At 39.6% G+C, this 19,183-nt stretch overlaps 1 protein-coding gene across 2 annotated transcripts in view; it reads left to right on the top strand.

Moving 5' to 3' along the window:
- SOBP (sine oculis binding protein homolog) overlaps positions 1-19,183 on the top strand; it is a 158,945-nt gene that overhangs the window by 35,092 nt on the left and 104,670 nt on the right. For both annotated transcript variants that reach the window (XM_078054918.1, XM_078054917.1), the window contains exon 4: positions 6,033-6,184. In XM_078054918.1, coding sequence (XP_077911044.1) covers positions 6,033-6,184 — 152 coding nt within the window. The remainder of the gene's footprint in view (positions 1-6,032; positions 6,185-19,183) is intronic.

Below are 19,183 nucleotides of genomic sequence, written 5' to 3'. Positions count from 1 at the left end.
CAAACTTCTCGGGCACTTAGGAAGATCCACCCATGTGTAACTAGTTGATGTAATAATTACCAAGAATTCCCATCTATTAATTACAGAACATCTGGCAGTACAGTGATATATTTGGCAACACCTTGTCAACTATTAATTCAAGTTAAGTAATTTTTAAAGAGAATAACTGTAAGTGAAGCTTTTATTAAATGTAATGGCTTTACACTTAAATAGTCTGAGTTAGTGAAATTTAACCAATTAACTGGGTTGCTCTTTGGGTTCAAAGATAGTGGTTCTGCAGATGTCATCCATGGGAGGGGATGTGGTTGAGGAAACCGGAGCCTGGTCATCCGGGCCTCTCCAGAGTGCCTACAGCTGACCCCTCCCTTTTCTTGCGGCTCTAATTGCTGGTAATCCTAAGGCAGGCTCATTTACATGTAGGACGTGGCTGCTTTCTAGCATTTCATCCTCACCACAGCTCTGGTGAGGGTGGGCATGACTGTCCCTCAAGCAGAGTGCCATACAACTAGAAGGGGCAGTATTAGTACTTTCACCGATGTCCTCTGCCTCTGTTTCCCGGCACTCCACCACGTTGTCTTTCAAATAATAGCGACTTAGTTTTGCAAAGCAGCATTTATCTGTTACCTCATTCATTCATTCATTCATTCAAAAAAAAAAGTCACCCCCTTGAGACGGTAATAAGTGGATCTGCCCGTTGCTTTGCATTTTCAGAGGTCCCTGGATGTATGCTATTCCGCCCGCCTCCTTCAACTTCCACTGTTTTCTGTTTGATTCTAAAAGGCACTCTGAAGATAGAGTTGCTACAGTATGCTCAGACAGTATTTTTTCCTGTCCACTCTTTGCTTGGCTGCCCTCAGCTTGCTCTACCTGTATGCCCAGGGCTAGACTTTAGCAGAGCAGTGAGTGACCAGAGGCTTCTCCGTACCAAAGCCTCTCCCATTTCTGCCCTCCACCTCTTGCATTGGAACCTTGTCCTTAGCCCTTCTCCCCACTCTCTGTGAAAACCACTCATTTTAAAGCATAAGTCATAATTGACATAAAATGTACTGAATTTTCTACTTTTAGGGAATTTGTGTTTTAATGGGATATAAAAAAATATGTGGCCAAACAAATTACTCTCTAATGGTAGAATTTAATTTTAGTGAGGAGTTGTGGCATAATTTTTGAAGGTAGGATATTAGTGGCATCTTTGGAATTACAAATGTAAGTGGTTCCCTGCTTCACCCACATGGGAAATCAATCTTATCCATGTCTTGCTGTGATCCCCCTCCTTACTAAAGAGAAAACTGGGAAGAGTATTGCTTGCCTGTGGGTAGAATGACTGCTTCCTGAGATCCAGGTATTATTGGCTCTGGCTCCTTGTTTAATGTTTAAGTGGCACTTGCTGGTGAAAGTTCAGACAGAATGTTTGCAGCAAATCCAAGTCTCATAGTCATTAAGAAATAAAGGCTTGCATTGTGAGCCTTTAAATTTTTTTGAAAATCAATCAACAAATATTGATTGAATAACACTTCAGCTGTCCCCTCAAAGACATTTTGACCTTTTTGATTTCATTTTCTTTGTCTTTTAGCGTGTCATGGAGCAGGGCGCCGTGTAAGTAGCAGAATCTTGTGAGAGCTTTTAGTCCTTTTTGCAGAGGGAAGTCTGTGTGGATGGCATGTAATCTCATGCTTTTAGAAAGGCCCTGGTCTCTGAGATGTGATAGCCAAGAGCTTGGGCTCTGGAGTCTAGGCTTTGTGTGTACTGGCTCTGTGATTTGGAGTAAATTGCTTACGTTCTAAACCTCACTTTCCCCATCTGTACAGTGGGGATCAGTTAGTATTTGCCTGGGGGGCAGTGGTTGTGATTAAGATGAAATGATGGATTTAAAGAACTTTGCACTGTGCCTGCCACCATTAAATACTGAATAATGGCTAGCTATGATTATTTTCCTTTTGGCTCAGTGTTCCAAATTTTTTCCGGGTCTCCTTGTATGTTCAGTTCTAGAACATACAGAATTATACAGAAGCTTCTATAGGACTCTGTAGAGGCTTTTGAACTGGATTGCCTCAAAATTTTTGGAGTTGAATTATTCCAAGAAGGGCTGCAAAGAAAGCAAACTTTAACCCTAGTTTCTTGCCTGCCTTCCAGGCCATGTCTTTATCTGTGTTCTTAAATATAGCTACTCTGACAAATAGATCGACAGAGTGCTACCCGTGCTGTACTTTCCTTTCATGATGTGGAGAACACCCAGGAATCACTTCAAACTGCCTTGCAACTTGTCTCAAATATAATTCAAATCTTGAAATGATTATCTAGATGTGTGCATTCCAGCAACTGTTGGAGGAGAGAAACATCACCAGCAAATACTTGCAGATTTTGTCCTCAGTCTTGGACTCCCATGAAAGTTACAAAGGGGTGGTAAATCTACAGTTTAATCCCTTGGGGTCCATTAAGACCCTCCTGATTTTCTTTGTGCTCTGGTCAGGTAAGCTAGTATGCATGTTTACAGTCAATTCAAGTGCCCCTAGAATGCCACCGACCAATGGCCATCCTTATTTTTGAAAGTCACCAGATAAGGCAATTTCTCAAACAACTTCAGCAAGGCATTCCAGAAATGCTTGATCTCATACTTCTCTGCATGATGATAAATAAATACAATTTTGATTTCATCTCAGAGTAATTAATCTGAACTTCTCCTTCTGGGATGTAAAATGGAGTAATGTTCTGGAGCTCTTTGAACATTAGATTGGAAAGAAAATGCCCTAAACATTTTGCTTAATTAAATCCTAAAGAGGTGGTACAAACTTTTCATGATTAATAGAAACATGCATATTTTGACTGATGCATATTTATATGATATTATCATATGAAAAATTTATCATGTTATACAAACCATTCGCCTTGGGAATGTGACTTAATGCTGTAAATATTTTGCATTTGTTGTTGCATTGTTCATTATGAAAAATACGCAGGCTGATGGCTGTAAGGAAAAATCTGTTATGCCAGTCTTCTTTGAGGTAATCTCAAGTCTCTAATGGCACAGACTTTAGTCTAAATATAAGATAGGAAATCAGGTTCTCCCTAGTTCAAAGAAATATTTTTTTAAATAAATAAATATATATTTTTTACAACAGATCAAGTTAGAAAAGCTAAAATGCTGGGGCCTTCTATTTTGCCAATGTAAAGCATGCACATAATTACTGGGTTTCAGATTAAAAAAAAATGTGGTTGTTGAAATGAACCTATCCCTTTGGTTTTAAGCACTTAAGAAAAACTCACTTTGCTAGGGGTACAGTCATACACATTTAAGATGGGGCACAATCTCATGTCTAGGACCAGAATTTTGAGCTATGTTTTAGCTGAAAAATTAACTTAGATAATTATAGTTCTTAGTTTCTTAAATATAATGTGAATAAAAATGGCTTTTATAAGACTGGAGTACCTGAGATATCTGAAAATGTTTTCTCATCTTTGGAGCACTAGCTATTGGTAACAGTTCGATGACAGAAAAGGAGAAATCCGATGGAATTTTTCCGAAGTGTTTGCCTTTATGAAATGGAATTTTATGAGAAATGGATGGAAATACTGAATTATTTAACAAGACAGATGCTAACCACCATTCTAAGAGTTTTCCAACTGCCACATACAAAACAGAAGTGCACAATTTCTTTTGTCTCATCTTCCCACATTGTTACTTTATAGTATAAATGATTTATAAAAATAATCTCCCTTAAAATTCTACTTTTTGTTTCTCTGTTAAGTCTATTGTAAGAAAGTATCCTTGCCTCCTCTTAAAAAACTGACTAGCCAGTCAGCCTGTGCTGATGGAGGGAAGCGTGAGGGAGATTGCGAGCTGCCCTCTCCCCAGCCTCCTTTCCTGCCAGGCCGTGTGCCCACCTCCTTAGTGCTTTGTTCTCTACCCTTTTTCATCTCAATTTTAGTCCATTATAGTGGATTATTTTATTTTATTTTATTTTATTTTATCTTATTTATATCCATTAAAGATCTAGAAAGAAAAATTTTAGGTTTTGTTTCCCAAACGAGACAATTTAAGGGAAGGAACAACAAGGGGAACCTAATGGTTGTTCTAAAGCAGCTCCTTAGGAAGGAGGGGCAGTCTCCTTTTTGAACTCTCAGGCCAAATAATTTCCCCCATAAAAATTTCTTTTCCTTACAGATTTCACCAGAATCAAACATATTGCCAGCGGATCATTTGGGAGAGTTCTGCCGTATCATCTTCTTTTTTAGGACTTTAAGATTTTAAAGCAGCGAATCAATTGGGAAGAATAGAAACTCGTAGTTCAAATTAGCTTAGGAATGACAGATGATTATTTTTAAAATATACTATTTCTAATCCAATTAAGAAAAAAACTCCTTTATACTCTGAGGTAATTGTAGAGTTTGGTTCAATTTTCATGTCTATAACATTTCATGTTTATAGGCATTTCATGTAAAATGTCTATATGTAGACAGATGCCATATTAGAAACCATATAAAATATAAATAAAGCTTTCTTTGACTAGAACAAATTATGAAATGCAGTAATTGTATGACATTTGAATTCATGTTATGACTCCATTTAAAGAAAGTTATGTTACCAAAAATGTTTGATTAATATCAATGGTCATTTTTACACTGTCTCATTTGGTAATTAACAATAGATCACATTATGTAATTTGTGGAAAAAAAGTGGTCATTAAAATGACAATATTTATTCCATTAAGGTAAATAAAATGCTGCACATAGTTCTGAGTGATGATACTCAGGGGAAGAAGAGCCGTATCACTGCACTACAAATTAGTTTGCTTCTAATTTTGCAGGCTGATGACCACACTGCCTCAAACCAAATCTTTCCCCTGGAAATGGAATGATTGCATGACAGACTCTATGAACCATGAATATGTCAACAACTCATGGACCAGGCCTTGCTTAGCAATTAGTCTTTGGGGGATTTTATTCAGAAATCAGACAACACTATACCAGAGCTTATTGGGGATTTTGTGATTACCATTCATGTCTGGAGCATGAATCTGGGATAGTTAAAAAAAAAATCCATAAAGGAAGGAGAAATGTGGCTAATAGTGGCAATCAGTCAATGTATACACATTGTCAATTGGGAGGACCAGAAAACTCAAGATATAGCAAAAGTCCCTAGGAGGCAGCAAGAAAATATTTTATAGACTTCTAATTAAAGTCTCCTTTTATTGCCCCCACCCCTAAATGGGCCAGTATTTCCCAGACTTCAGTCGTTTGAATATCACTGTCACATTTTTGTCATAACTTGTTATCATCTGCATTATGATTTACTCAATATATTTTATTATAAACTGACTCACTTTAAAAACCTCTCTTCACTTTGAGCAGTAATATTTGTGATATCATGGGCTTGTTTTGCCAGTTAAATTTGTTTTCTTCTCTTGCAAAGGAAAAGAAATGCAGTATTTTAATTATTGAAAATATTCGCATGTCACTTAACATCATTCTGTACATCTCCATGACATGGGTAGCGGGTCCTGCAGGAGCTACTAGGACTACCAGTCTAGCCGAGAATGATCTTTATTGCTGTCGGACCTCAGGTCTCACGGCTGAAACCTCCATTACCATCCCTCCATTTCGGCATTAGGGCATCACATTTGTGGGTTAGCACTTGGGTATCCCACTTAGTGTGGATCTCACAGGCTTTCAGTAGTGCCTTTGAAGAAATGGGTCATTTTACAAGCTTCATGAGTACCAAGCCTGGTTTAACCAGGTAGAATATACATTTTTACCAGGCTAAGAAGTCCTGGGAGCCCTCCTGGGTGTGCATTCATGCTCTGGATTTTAAGTAAATGATGTTTTTTGGAGACTTAAGAGCCAACCAAGAAAAAAAAAAAAAGAAAGAAAGCATTGAGTCTTCCTTTCAGGAGCTGGCTGTCCTACAGAGGTCAGAAAGTGGTGAGGTGCAGAAATTAAAATTAGACCTCAAGTAGCTCTGTCAGGCTCAGGGTGTGTCTAAGTTTGAAGGGATGTTTGCTTCTGATATGAACATTTTTCTTATACTTTTATTATAGAAGATGATGTGTCAAATGTACAAATAATGTGTGCCTGGTGCCAGAAAGTGGGAATCAAGCGCTATTCCCTGAGTATGGGAAGTGAGGTGAAAAGCTTCTGCAGCGAGAAGTGCTTTGCGGCCTGCCGACGAGCCTACTTCAAGAGAAATAAGGTAAGAGCACGTAGAGAGAGGCGGCTATGCAGGCCTCCCCAGACCATGTGCGCATGTGCCTCCTAGCTTCTAGCTGAAAACACTGTGCACATTTTACTTTTTTTTTTCTGTTTTGTCTGTTCTCCTCTGTCATACTTAACCTTTCGGAATGAGGAATCCCCTTCTAAGTGTAACCTGTTCTTCCGTTTCTCTGTCTTGATGTTTGAATTCTGAGAGGGTGAATGAGAACCGGATGAGGAGGGACACGGTGATCGCAGCTGAGTGACATCCGAAGTGACAGTGTCTCTCCAGCAGTAGAGTGTATAGACTAGAGTCCACGGAAGATAAGTGGTAGAGATTTCTTACAGAGGCCAAGGAGCGAGCCACGGAAGTGTGGCCAGAAAGCTTTAGTCCACACAATTTAATATTTGTTCCCAATGGGAATATTGCTCTGGCTCTTTACAACCTGATCCACAAATTCTAATCAAGAACCACAAATTCTAATCAAGAAGAATGTCAAGTCTCTCTTGACGCCTTATGTGCAAGTTGATTGATATTGAGAAAAGGTGAAATAATGAATACCTGAACAAACATTGCTCACACAGCCAAGCGTTGGTGAGCAGCATGGTGGGTGAACACAGGAACAGCCATAGTTAATCAGTTTTTGTTTTGTTTTGTTTTGTTTTAAGACACCTCAGATCTGAAAATGTCCTTTTAGAATAGTATTAGCCACCATTGATGAGAAATGGAATGCATGATGTTTTTACAATAGCACACACACATACACGCACAGCTAGTTCCTTAATCTTTAAAGAACCGCTGTAGCATTTTGCCACTAATTACTGAAGTAAATTGCTAGTTCTTGATTATTTTCCATTGATCTGTAAAGCTTGCTTAATTCATAAAATTGTCCACATTTTGCTAAGCATTTCCATTTCCTAATACAAGATCGAAATTTGTCTTTTCTTGAAGCAAACAATTTTATTATTATTTAAGTCTGATATTTGCAATCCTCAAATGCTAATCTCGGGTTCACTGCATTGCAAGAAGCATTGTTGCAGCAAATTATCTCCTGCAAATTTGGGTCACGTTATTCTGCCAAAAAACATAATGCTGAAAGAATTAGGCTGCAGGATTCAGCGGGGTGGAATTTTAGTAGCAGTCTCTAAGAATTAGGCTCATAATCTTCACTGAACAGGGAGGCAAGTAAGGAAATTGTTTGGAATTCTTTTGGGACAGTCAACAGTCGAGTTCATTTTCCCTCGGGAGGGGCCAGTGAGACTCCAGAGGAGGGCGGTTAGAGCAATGCATGGGAGACACGTTTTGTTTTAATATAGGAGGATTAAAATGATCTCTAAGACCCTGGGGCTCCCATTTTGAACGCTGAGCACTGGGGTAACAATCATAGGAGTGGACCCAGTGCTTTCATCTTCAAAGCCTTACTTACCACAACAAAATATTTTGCATTCCATCCCAGAAGATGGCTAGAGAACAGGGGTTTTTGTCTTTTTATGGTTCTGAAGGATTATGGGTCTGAATCTTGATGGATGGCCTGTAGTGAGGAAAATCAAGCCAGATGAATTTGTCAGAATCCTGGTGATACATGTCATCTTTTGCAAAATGATTTTACTTTAGTAAGCCTCTGAAACAGCCCAGAATACCATATTTATATATATAATACCATATATAAAAATGTATATCATTATAAATAACATGTAATATTACATCATTATAAAGTTTAAGGTCAAACTGAATTTAAACTTCCATAACATGCAGTTTTAAAAGATGGATAAATGGGAGCCACGATAAGAATTTGTATTTGGAATACTTATGGCAGGTAAAATCAATGGGGAGGGGTGGGGGGAGGACCATTACCTTTCACTTCCTGCAGGGAGTTATTGGGGTAGGTCTTTGAACATCCTGCAAAAGCTGGGAGTCACAGTGGCTTGAAGTTTAGCCAGTGACTTTGACAGCTGATCCCAACAGCCCATTAGTGTACATACAATACCTGTCTTCTCTGCGATCTTCATGCTTATTTATGTATTCCAAAGCTCTGCCACACTATACCTTCTCATTTTTCAAATAGGGGAATAAACTGGTCACATCGCTCGCTGGATTCTTTTTTTTTTTTTTTAATTTTAAGAGTGTTATCTCTGCAACAATATCCTATTGTATTACAATAAACATGTACAGCTGCTGCATTTCTGTTAACTGATAGGATTTTGTGGTCATTTCATTTAGGGCTTGGGTTTCCTAATGGATTGTATTCGATACCAGTCTCCATCCTGCCATTTCTAAGAACTGCTGTAACAAGCCCCAGGGTGTTCCCCACTGAAGACAATTGCAAATAGCTACTTTCCTTGTGTCATTTAACCAAGTCTTTAGTCCTCATTATTAAAATTGTGGACTTTCTTAATCTTAGAAAAAGGGCAAAATTCTTTCCATTCTGTCATAAAAGATTTTCTGGCTAAATTCTGCACTAAATTTTAGATATTCAGAAGGGGATGGAAAACAGTGAATAATGTGTGTGTAGAAGAGAAATTTGCCTTAGGTATAATGTAGATTTTAAAAAACATGTAAAGTTAACTATGCTGTAAATTATGCTTTATAATGACAGCCCGCTTCTTGGTGGATAGCATGCTGGGATCTAAAAATGGTCTCTAAGTTGAACCCAAATTGCATGCATAACTTTACAAAGAAAAATCCTAGTAGAAAAGGTAGCTAATTAGGAGCCGTATTCAGCTGACCTCTGTTTTGTGTCTGAGCAACACCTGCATTTATGAATGTAAATTGGACAGCTGTGCTATCCTCTTCACAAATGCTTGGGTATGGAGGCAGGAATTGATTTGCTGCTAAAAACAAGGACAAAAATAGCCTAACTCTCAAAATGAAGGCCCACTGAAAATTGGCTCTTTAAATTTCATTTGCTTCTCCGCCCTTCCTTTCTCTGGGTCTCTGTGTCTGTTTGATGGAGTAGGTTAAGAATGTCATATCCGTCTCTCACAAACCCTGGCCCTATAAAGTAAGGTGGGGTAGACTGAAGCCAAGTTAACCCTTTATGGCATGTAGTTTATATTTTTAAACCGAATTTAAAATTTTATTTGAAGAGTTGTTTGGATCGCTACACGTATGTAGGCTTTTTTCAAGATGTTTCTGTTAGGAAAGGACTGTGAGTCACAGCTGTATTCACTTAAGGAACCTAACTACTAGCTTATACATTTCAGGATGTTGGCTCTAAGAAGTGATAGTGTTAATTCATAATTATATTTTGTAGAATCCTTATCCCCAACAGGCTCAATTGCTGGCTCAAAAGTTTTTTGAAACAGTGGGTAAGAAAAATACTTTTGTAATCTATGGGCATTGGCCGAACAATGGTATGTCAGTCTCATTATTCGATGCACTGGAGACTTTACAGGGAACCAAGAGCTTGCTCTTTTCCCAGCCCCTTTTTGAGGCCACAAGTAGAGAAGGACTTGAGAACATTTCTAGCCTACTGATTCGCCTAGGAGTTGGAAAGTTGCAGAGGTGTCTTAGTGGTTTTGCAAGAGATGCTGAAGTGTTTTGTGTAACAAATACCAGTTTTACTTTGCACAATAACACTTAAAAATATTCTTTCCTAAGGGAGTATGCCTTGTAACCATTATCCCTTTAAAAACAAGAGTAACACATAAGACCACAGTAGGAGTCATTTCCAAATATCACATGTTTGGTCTTTTTCCTTCTGCTTGGGAAAATATCTTGTTATCTAAACTAATGTCCAGAAATCAAGGAGGAAATAAAAACTCAAGACAAATGGTCAATGTAGGCAGTGTAAATGATTGTTTTTTTTCTTTGTTAAGATCTTAAATTTTAGTGTTCTTTATGGGTTCGTGGCATTGATATTTTAGTAACAGACACAATTTCCTAAAAACACCAAAGTTTTGCTTCCTTGTTCTAATTTTTCTGTAATTTGAAACAAGAAAAATAGAAATACTTCTTCAATACCATGTTGCTGTTCCCCACCAGACCATAGTGGGAAGTAAGCTATGTAGATAAGAGATAACAATAAGGATGAATTAAAGATTAAAAGGTTATATAGACAGAAACAACATTTGCAAATCATGTCATTAAATCGCTAACCATCATGATAATAATAAATATTTAAAGAGGGGAATATTGTATAATAAAGCATTTATTTCACTTTCAAATGATTTCCCTGCATTCACAGTGATTTCTTCTTAGAAGAGATCTCTTTTGGAAGACCCATAACTCATTAGCATGTATCGTATTATTTGAAGACACATTTTATTTAGACTATAGTAGTCCTCCCTTATTCCTGGGGGATACCTTCTAAGACCCCCAGTGCATGCTTGAAACCACGGATGGTACTGAACCCTATTGATACTATATTTTTACCTATACATACATACCTATGATAAAGTTTAATTTATAAATTAAACACAATACAGAGATTAACAATAAGAACTAATAATAAAATAGAACAGTTATAACAATGTACTATCATAAAACTTACGTGAATGTGGATTCTCTCTCAAAATATCTTGACTGTACTGACCCTTCTTGTGAAACTGTGAGACATAGACATTGTGATGTAGTGTTAGACTACTCTTGACCTTGTGATGATAAATCAGGAAGATATCTGCTTCCAGACCACAGTGTACCACAAATAACTGAAACCATGGAAAGTGAACCATGGATAAGGGGGACTACTGTATTGGTCTTTTTATTAAACGTGAAGATATCTTGGAAAAGGTTCTCAGTTTCAGACTTCATTATCAAACCTAGTAGCGCAGAAGAAATGTGTGACAGTTGCCCTGCTAATCTAGTGATTAACCTCTCTACTTTGTTCCCTTGAAACACCTGCAAGATTTAATTTGCAAAATAGTTATCATTCATGAAAGTTTGGGGAAGGACATTAAGAAATTATTTGTAATTAATGTTCTCTGACTGCCTGAATCTCAGGCCACAGACTCGCTTTTGCCAGGTGCTTGCAAATATTCTCAATGGACAAGTAAATGTGGCAAGGGAAGCACCAGAGTTCTTCCTGCAGGTTCACCTGGTTTTTATGGGGCATCAATGAGCCTTTTGGGTCTGTCTACCTCCCCCGGTCTGCAGTGCGATCGCTCTGGGTCTGCAGTGTCTGCTGGATCTGTGCTGCAAGCCTGTCCACTGGGTGCATGGACAGTGGCCCCCTGCCCCCCACAAGGCTTCAGTCTGTAGGCCAGTGGCTGAGTTCCCTCTCGGTCACAGCAAACAGGGGCGTCCTCAGAAAGCTCTAGGGAAAGAACAACAAACCCAACTGTTTTCTCGTTCTGTGGTATTTTGAAATATGGAATAGAATATTGATGAGCGGCTGCAAATGAGAACCTATGAAAAAAGCAATAGCAGAGGAGGGGGAAGGTGTTAGCCCTTTGAAACACGTTTGGGGTGGGGTTCCAGCAGGAAAGTTCCGAGCAGCGAAGTAAGACGTAGGTCAGGTTAAAGTGATTCCTGAGCTCTTCAAGAAAGCCAGAAAGGGTTCCAGGGCAGAGCTTCTGCCGGTTGGGTAGGACCCAGTGCCCCTGGAAGCCATCCGAAGCTCGGGCAGGGGTGAAGCATGTGATCATGTATATCAGAACACGTGAACACCACTTAAGAAGCACTGGTTTAAGGGATACCTGGAACACAAACAGAATGGGGTAAGTGCGTTTCTACTGCAAGAAAGGAATAGCACCCCCATTTAGTTTTTAGTGGACTACATTTTGGAGGTTGTGGGGAAAACAGAGAAATAATTCTAATCTGTTATCCAGAATGGATGTCAACTTCTGAATAATATTAGATATTTTAGACTAAATATGAAGAGATGATTAAAACTCCAAATAGCTTCAAGCCCCAGTGTTTGTTCAACATTTCTTTTCAGTGCACAGAAGCGGGGGAGGATTTTTCATAGATCTGAATCTGATCACCTTGGGGGGTCAATGTGCAGGGCTATTGACATATTTTCGAATGTTCATTTTCAGACACAGTCAGTGTCTGGACATCCTTCTAGTGATAGCTAATGCTATACACTGAAATCAAGTTTCTCTCATTTGAACTGCCGGTAATTATCCAATCCATCTCGAAGGCACGCTCTCTTTTAACATTAACCACAGTGTCAGATTGCATCAGCTGCATTGTGTTCTGGTGAGTGCGGCTGCAGAGTGATGAATGCGTGTGCCTCAAGTTCATAGTCTGGCTGTCTGGTGGGGCAGTGGGCAGTTCAGGAAACAAATGATCAGGAAGGGTTCTAGTTATTTGGGACATGCTTTCTCCTTATCGATCCAGTCACTTGCATTGCCAACTTTCTCATCTTGCTGCTAGCGGTATTCTTGGTTTATCGGAAGAACAGGCATTTAAAGAATTATCTAATGGGTCGTTCTGATGTGCTTCTCTCATCCTGAGCTACATCCAGCCCTCTTTGTGCCAGACTTGAAAAGGAAGGTGTCATGAGACCTTATTAATAAAGACCACAGGAGGGAGAAGTTTTTAGGAGTACTTAATGCCCTGTGCAGAGAAACCAAGAGAGAAGGATTGTGCATTTTCCTAGGACCATAGGTAGGCTGTTAATTCAAATGCTTTGTTAAAAATGTGAAGTATCTTGGGGCGCCTGGGTGGCTCAGTCATTAAGCATCTGCCTTCAGCTCAGGTCATGATCCCAGGGTTCTGGGATCGAGTCCCGCATCGGGCTCCCTGCTCAGCGGGAAGCCTGCTTCTCCCTCTCCCACTCCCCCTGCTTGTGTTCCCTCTCTCGCTGTGTCTCTCTCTCTCTGTCAAATAAATAAAATCTTGAAAAAAAAAAAATGTGAAGTATCCAAGACAGCCCAGGTGGCTTGCCTTGAGATATTTTAAGGTAGTAGTTTCAATCCAGAATTTTTCTCGTACACTTTTGCAATGTCTGGTCACAAAAGCTAGTACACCCAAGATGGCCATACGCAGGAGATGCAAGCTACAGGCACACCTGTGGTCTTTATTCCTCCCCCGTCTCAGTACCGCCGGCTGGCTTCTGCACACAGAAGCGAACATGTGAACTGGGCAAGCCATGTGCGCTTATTTGTTCCTTGGGCTCTTTGCTCTTTGTTCATATTATCACAGATTAGGATGGAATAAAACGAAGCTTGTTGTAGAATGCCGCGTAATTCCTGCCCCAGAAGTTGAGCTGGAGAATGGGGAATTCCTTATGTTACAGTCCACTCTTAGAGCGGCCATGCACACGGTGGAATCTAATGTCTACTGACAGACTGCCTTTGGAGGTTACAAATGCCAATCTGTTGCATTCTCTGTAAACACAGGCTGTGGGCCAGAGCTGGGCGCTACTACAAGCACAAGAAGGCAGATCAATGGTTTAATGAATCCATAAAAGATGCTTGAACTCTGCTGCAATTTACTGAGCACTCTAGTTAAATGAAACTCCTGTAGTCTTTAACAAAGAAAGAGATAATCAATGGCCGGGGATGGAAGCCAATGTCCGATAATCATAACCTCCCAGAATTTGTGTTGCTGTCTCATTGCTAACAGAGGGTTCGACAGATCCAGGCTCTGAGGCTCAGTACTTCTATATTAATACTTTCCTCAGTGTTTGAGCTGCATTTAACCCAGAGACAACATAATCGTCGAGTGCTGCTCCTGTAAGGACTCTTTTTAAAAGCTATGGAATATTATTTAAATGATATTTCTTTAAAGTAATAAGATTAAGCTCCAGGATTATATTATTCTAACATGTAGTGTCTTTGTAAGGCATCCCCATGATGGAAAGTAAATAGGGGAATAAAATCCATTCATGATTAAGTCCTCAGAATGTCAAATTACATAGTGTTGGAGAGCCCTGATTAATCCTCGCATGGTAAAATATTCCTCATTAGTTTGCTATGGCTAAGGGTTAACCACTCCTATTATAAATTCAGACATTAATGTATTTTCTGCTTAATTCATCTTCTAATAGAAGAAAATACAGTTAGTAGATAGGAATTTTTTACTTCTAAATGTGCCTTGGAAACATTATACTGATTTATAAGAGAGCTTTGGAGGCATATAGGAGAAATCCTTCATAAATATGTTCAAATGAATTTAAAAGTATTTAACTACTTTTGATTGTGGAAAAACAACTGCTTTGACTTTGAAATGATTATTTTTTTTCCACAGAGATAGTAGAATTTATAAATCAAAGATTTTGCCTCTGATTTTTGTCACACAAACTTGAGTTTTCTTAGTGTTCCCTTTCTTGATTGGCTAATTAGCATTACGAAAGCTGGGTCCTACCCCAATAAGTGTATTTTGGGGATTCAGTGGGTAATAGAAATTTTGAGGTATGACAATTGCTAGTCTGCTTCACAGGCCGATTGCCAGACATTCTAGGGTAAAGTGGTGATTTCTATATGGATCCAAATAAATGATATATTATCTTGTGATCTGTTTTGATAGAATAAATTCATATTATCTTAAATAGGGTGAGCGGTTCTAAGACTGCACATCCAACTCTTTGTTAAAAGACCAATCTTTGAAGGCCCTGATACTTTCTGTGATCACATGTAGGATTAAATGGTTTATAAGTTGGAGCAGTTTAAATTGTTGGTGTCAAAGGATTTAGGGATACAGAGACCAAGGAGTAGGTGAGATAGAGCCAGGCAAATAGACATTTGCGGCAACAGGGATGGACCTAGAGGGTATTATGATGAGTTAAATAAGTCGGACAGAGAAAGACAGATACCATATGATTTCACTTATCTGTGGAATCTAAAAAACAAATGAATAAACAAACACAAACAAAGAGCAGAGACAGACTCATAAATACAGAGAACAAACTGGTGGTTGCCAGAGGGGAGAGGGGTGGGGGGGGATGGGCAAAATCGGTGAAGGGGATTAAGAAGTACAAACTTCCAGTTATAAAATAAATAAGTCACAGGGTCATAAATTACAGCATAGAGAATATATCAATAATATTGTAATAACTTTGTATGGTGACAGATGGTAACTAGACTTACGGTGATCATTTCATAATGTATATAAATGTTGAATGACTATGTTGCACACCTGAAATATAATATTGTGTGTCAACTATACTTCAATTAAAAAAAGAAAAAAAGGCGAGGGGAAGCAAGGCAAATACTTAAAGATAAGAGGGATTTGCCTAGTAGGAGACAAGTCTCTGTGCTGCTTTTTTGTTTGTTTTTAGTCAAGATTAGAAAAATTGTTATTTATTCATCCATTTATTTAAACAAATAAAATAAAAGATAAACTGAGTCTCTATAATATGCTAGGCACTGTTTTGGGTTTGGTGGATACATTATTAAACAAGAGAAAAGTCCCTGCCTTAAAGGAACTTACATTCTTTCTCGAAGGGAGATAGATAATATACCAGTAAAAGTACGTATATACGTGACACAATTTCAGGGAGTGACAAGTGCTATGAAAAAAAAGGAAGGTGAGGGGATGGAGAGCGTTGGGGTGCTGTTTCATATCTGGTGGTTACAGAAGTCATCCTTGAGGAGGTGATGTGTGGGTAGGGACAGAATGGATGATGGAGCTGTCACGAGAAGAGCTTGGAGCAGAGAGTTTACAAGGGGAGGGGGAGCAAGTGAATGGCAGAAGCACAAGCTTGGCATTTTGAACAGCAGGAGGCCTGGAGTTGAATGGTCAAGGTGGTTAGGGGACCAGCTCACGTAGGGCGCAGAGGTACTGGTTTGGATTTTCTCCTAACTTTGATGGCAACTTTTGCGAGGTGTTGAGCAGGATGTGCGACATGATCTAATCTTCCCTGTTGATTGGATCTCTGTTAAGGAAGTAATACGTTTAAGATCCTGGATGCAGAGAGGATTTAGAGAGTAGGAAAGGCAATAGCATTCCCATGAAGTTGGGTGTGTCTGGCAATAGAAAATGAAGAGTGTCATATTCACTGAATTATTCACTAGTAGTTATGAAACATTTCCCAGTAGCAAAAGTATGTTGAACTAGTTTAGGGTTTTTTTTTTCTTTTCTTTTTTTTTTTTAAGTGTGGGGAGAAATGAACCAAGGATGGATATTGTTGGTTAAATGTTCTGACACAGCGATTTTTCTTTCTATATGGCAGGTGGGGCTTGCCCCCAGTCTAGTGGGGGAGGTTAAGACCTCAGAAGGTAAGCTCAACACAGAAACCAAACCTTGGCCTGGGAGACAGACCTATGGCATCCACATGCATCCACAACCCCCCTAGAAGTGGTGTGAGGAAAAGGAGATAGTAACTTTGAAGGGACCATCTTTGGGTAAAGGAAGTGTTTGGATGTTTATTTTATTCTAAGAGTAGACTTAATTTGGTGATAGTTATAGGATGTATCAGGATTTTTAATGCAAGTAACAGAAGACCCAACTCAAACTGGTTTAGACAATAAAGGACATCTTTTATCTGGTGGAATTCAAGTCCTAAGGTAGGGTATGCTTCAGAAAGGTTGATCCTGTAGTGCAGTGGTTTCATTTCTTCCCATCTTTGTACTTTTGTATATGGAGTGTTGGTTATTTTCCAAGGCAAGCTCCCCAGAGGTCATGGGAAGGCTGCTAGCAACAATCAGGCCTATATGCTTCCTTGTCCATATCCAATAAAAGACAGAGTGCCTGTGTCCTAGCATTCCAAGCAAGAGTCTTGAAATTCATATTCGTTGTTTATGCTTAGGTCACTTGCGCATGCCTGAACTGGGACTATGACCAGGGCACTGGATATTCTGATTAGCTTGAGCTAGTCAGGGCTTCCTCAGATGTTAGAGTTAGGCTCATTTTTCCTCTAAAGCCCATGGGAGGCTGCATGTGGAAGGGCAGCTACCAGAATGAAAATTTGGAAACTCTTAAAAGAGGGAAGGGGTCAGAATGATGGCTGATGGTAGGTGCCAGCAAAGATCCACTAGAGAGAAGGAGGAGGGACCTCATGAGGTTATCTCATGAGGTTGAATTCTTTACACAATGCATATGGCATGCCCATCTCCTCTTGTCATGTGGAAGAAGGAATCTGAAATCCAAATATGGATTGAGAGATAAAAATGTGGTTAACATTCATCATAGGACACTTAGGTGAACTACTTCTATCTAGGACCAGCTAATTTGAAAACCTGATTATTAGAATGTTGCCCTTTAGTACCAGGACCAAAGTGCTGACTTGTTCTCTTCTTTTTGGACTCCATAGAAGATGCGATTGCATGGAACTAAGATGAAGGGATTGTGGTTAGCTGTTAGATATGCTTATTTATGAAGAGGAGCAAAGGTGCAGTTAGAATAGCGGATAGCACTATAAATAGTTTCATCAGTGTGAGTGGCCTGGGAGATGCTGGCCAAGGATCATCTTGGATACGGGGAGGCAGATATCTGGTACTAGGTAAGGCTACTGTTATTCATCAAGAGTGAGCCTGCCCCCCATATATATAGGCTTTCTCTGTGGCTGGAAACTGTGCCTGCCGAGCAGAAGGGAGTGGAGAGTGTTCAAACAAATTGGGATTTAGTCTGAGGCTGAATGCATCAAGTTCAGGTAGCTGAAGGAGGAGAGACCTTGAAGGCTGCAACTTTCAAGTTATTAATTTATCTATTAAACAATATTTCTTGAGCAGCTCCTGTGTGCCAGGCACTGCGCTAGTCATTGGCACTCCAGCAGACAATGAGAGCCGCTCCTGCCCTCGTGAAATGTATAGGCCAGGGGAAGTCAGGTGTTCATTTACATAATAGCACAAACGTGAACTTGTCACTGTGTCAAGTGCTGTGATAGTGTGGGCACAGTGCTCTGAGAGCTTCTAACAGGGAGGTCTGATTAGTCAGGATACCTGGAAGTTTCCCTGAGGAAGTAGGGCTTGCACTGAAATCTGAAAGATGAAGAGATGTGAAGGAGGGGAAAAGGGGGAAGGAAGAGCTTATTGGGATGAGAATACAGCACCATGATCTGGAATCCTGGCCCCGATCTGCTACTTCTTTGCTAATTTCAAGTTCTTTGTGAGGGAATGGAACGTCACCTATAAACAAGAAAACAAACAGATATTCCCTGGAACAATAATCCCATTAATCCATTTGTTTGTGTATTTGTTCATTCATTCATTCATTCATTCTTTCATTCATTTCTACCAACCCTTGGGGATTGGTTGCTTGCCTACTGGCTTCTGCCTTCTCTGACTTTTCACTCTGCTTCATGGACGGTGGAGTTAACACAATATTACTAATTTATTTCAGGGAGTATATTGACAGCTTGTAACTCCTGAAGGTAGCAGCATTTTGTAAATAAATAATAAGAATAAGAATAATAACTCTAAGACCCTCAATGTTTTTATTATCAAATGTATCAGAAAAACAACAATAATAGCAGAGAAAAGGTTGGGTGAAAATGCACTGATTTGAGAGAGGAAAATAATGAGTGTCTGACAAATATGGTTGGATGATTGAAAATAAGTGGGGTAAGTCATTTTTTTGATAGAAAGAGCCAGAGAAAGGGCAGATCCTTCCCCCCACCTCCCTCTGGGTGTGGGAAGAGATGTGGTTTTATTATATGTAGAGAGAACTATAGGCCTATGTTAACATTAATTCGGGGGTAGACAGGAAGTTTGGGTGATAAATCTCAGGATAGAGGAACGCTTATTGACTCTCAGGTCCCCAGACTAGACAACTGTGATCAAATGGGAACAGAACAGCAGGTCCACTGGCACAATAGCAGAGGGCGATTCTCATGGCACAATGGTGTGGCGGGAAGGAAGGAATTCTCCTCCCCTTCTTTGTACTCTTTGTTTCAGCCTGGTATCTCATTTAGTGCCTGGGATGACAATGACAAGCCTGTAGAAATGTGATGACTAAATAGGCAGGTAAGCAGTTCAGATTTTATCTTCCTGGGTCTTAACTGGATGATGTGGACACAGATATTCAGAACGAAAGGCCTCTGCATCACTCTTCAGGATGCCAGGTAGAGGAGATGAGCCTTCCCGAGGCTAACCGTACCTGCACCTGCCTCAGACTGGGGATGGGAACCACGGTGCACTTCAGTTGGAGTCAGTGGCCCCCTCTCCAGTTCCA

Source organism: Halichoerus grypus, chromosome 9, assembly GCF_964656455.1.
Source record: "Halichoerus grypus chromosome 9, mHalGry1.hap1.1, whole genome shotgun sequence".
In the NCBI taxonomy this organism is placed as follows: domain Eukaryota; kingdom Metazoa; phylum Chordata; class Mammalia; order Carnivora; family Phocidae; genus Halichoerus; species Halichoerus grypus.
Note: the sequence above shows the minus strand (reverse complement) of the source record. Positions and strands in the feature narration are given on the sequence as shown.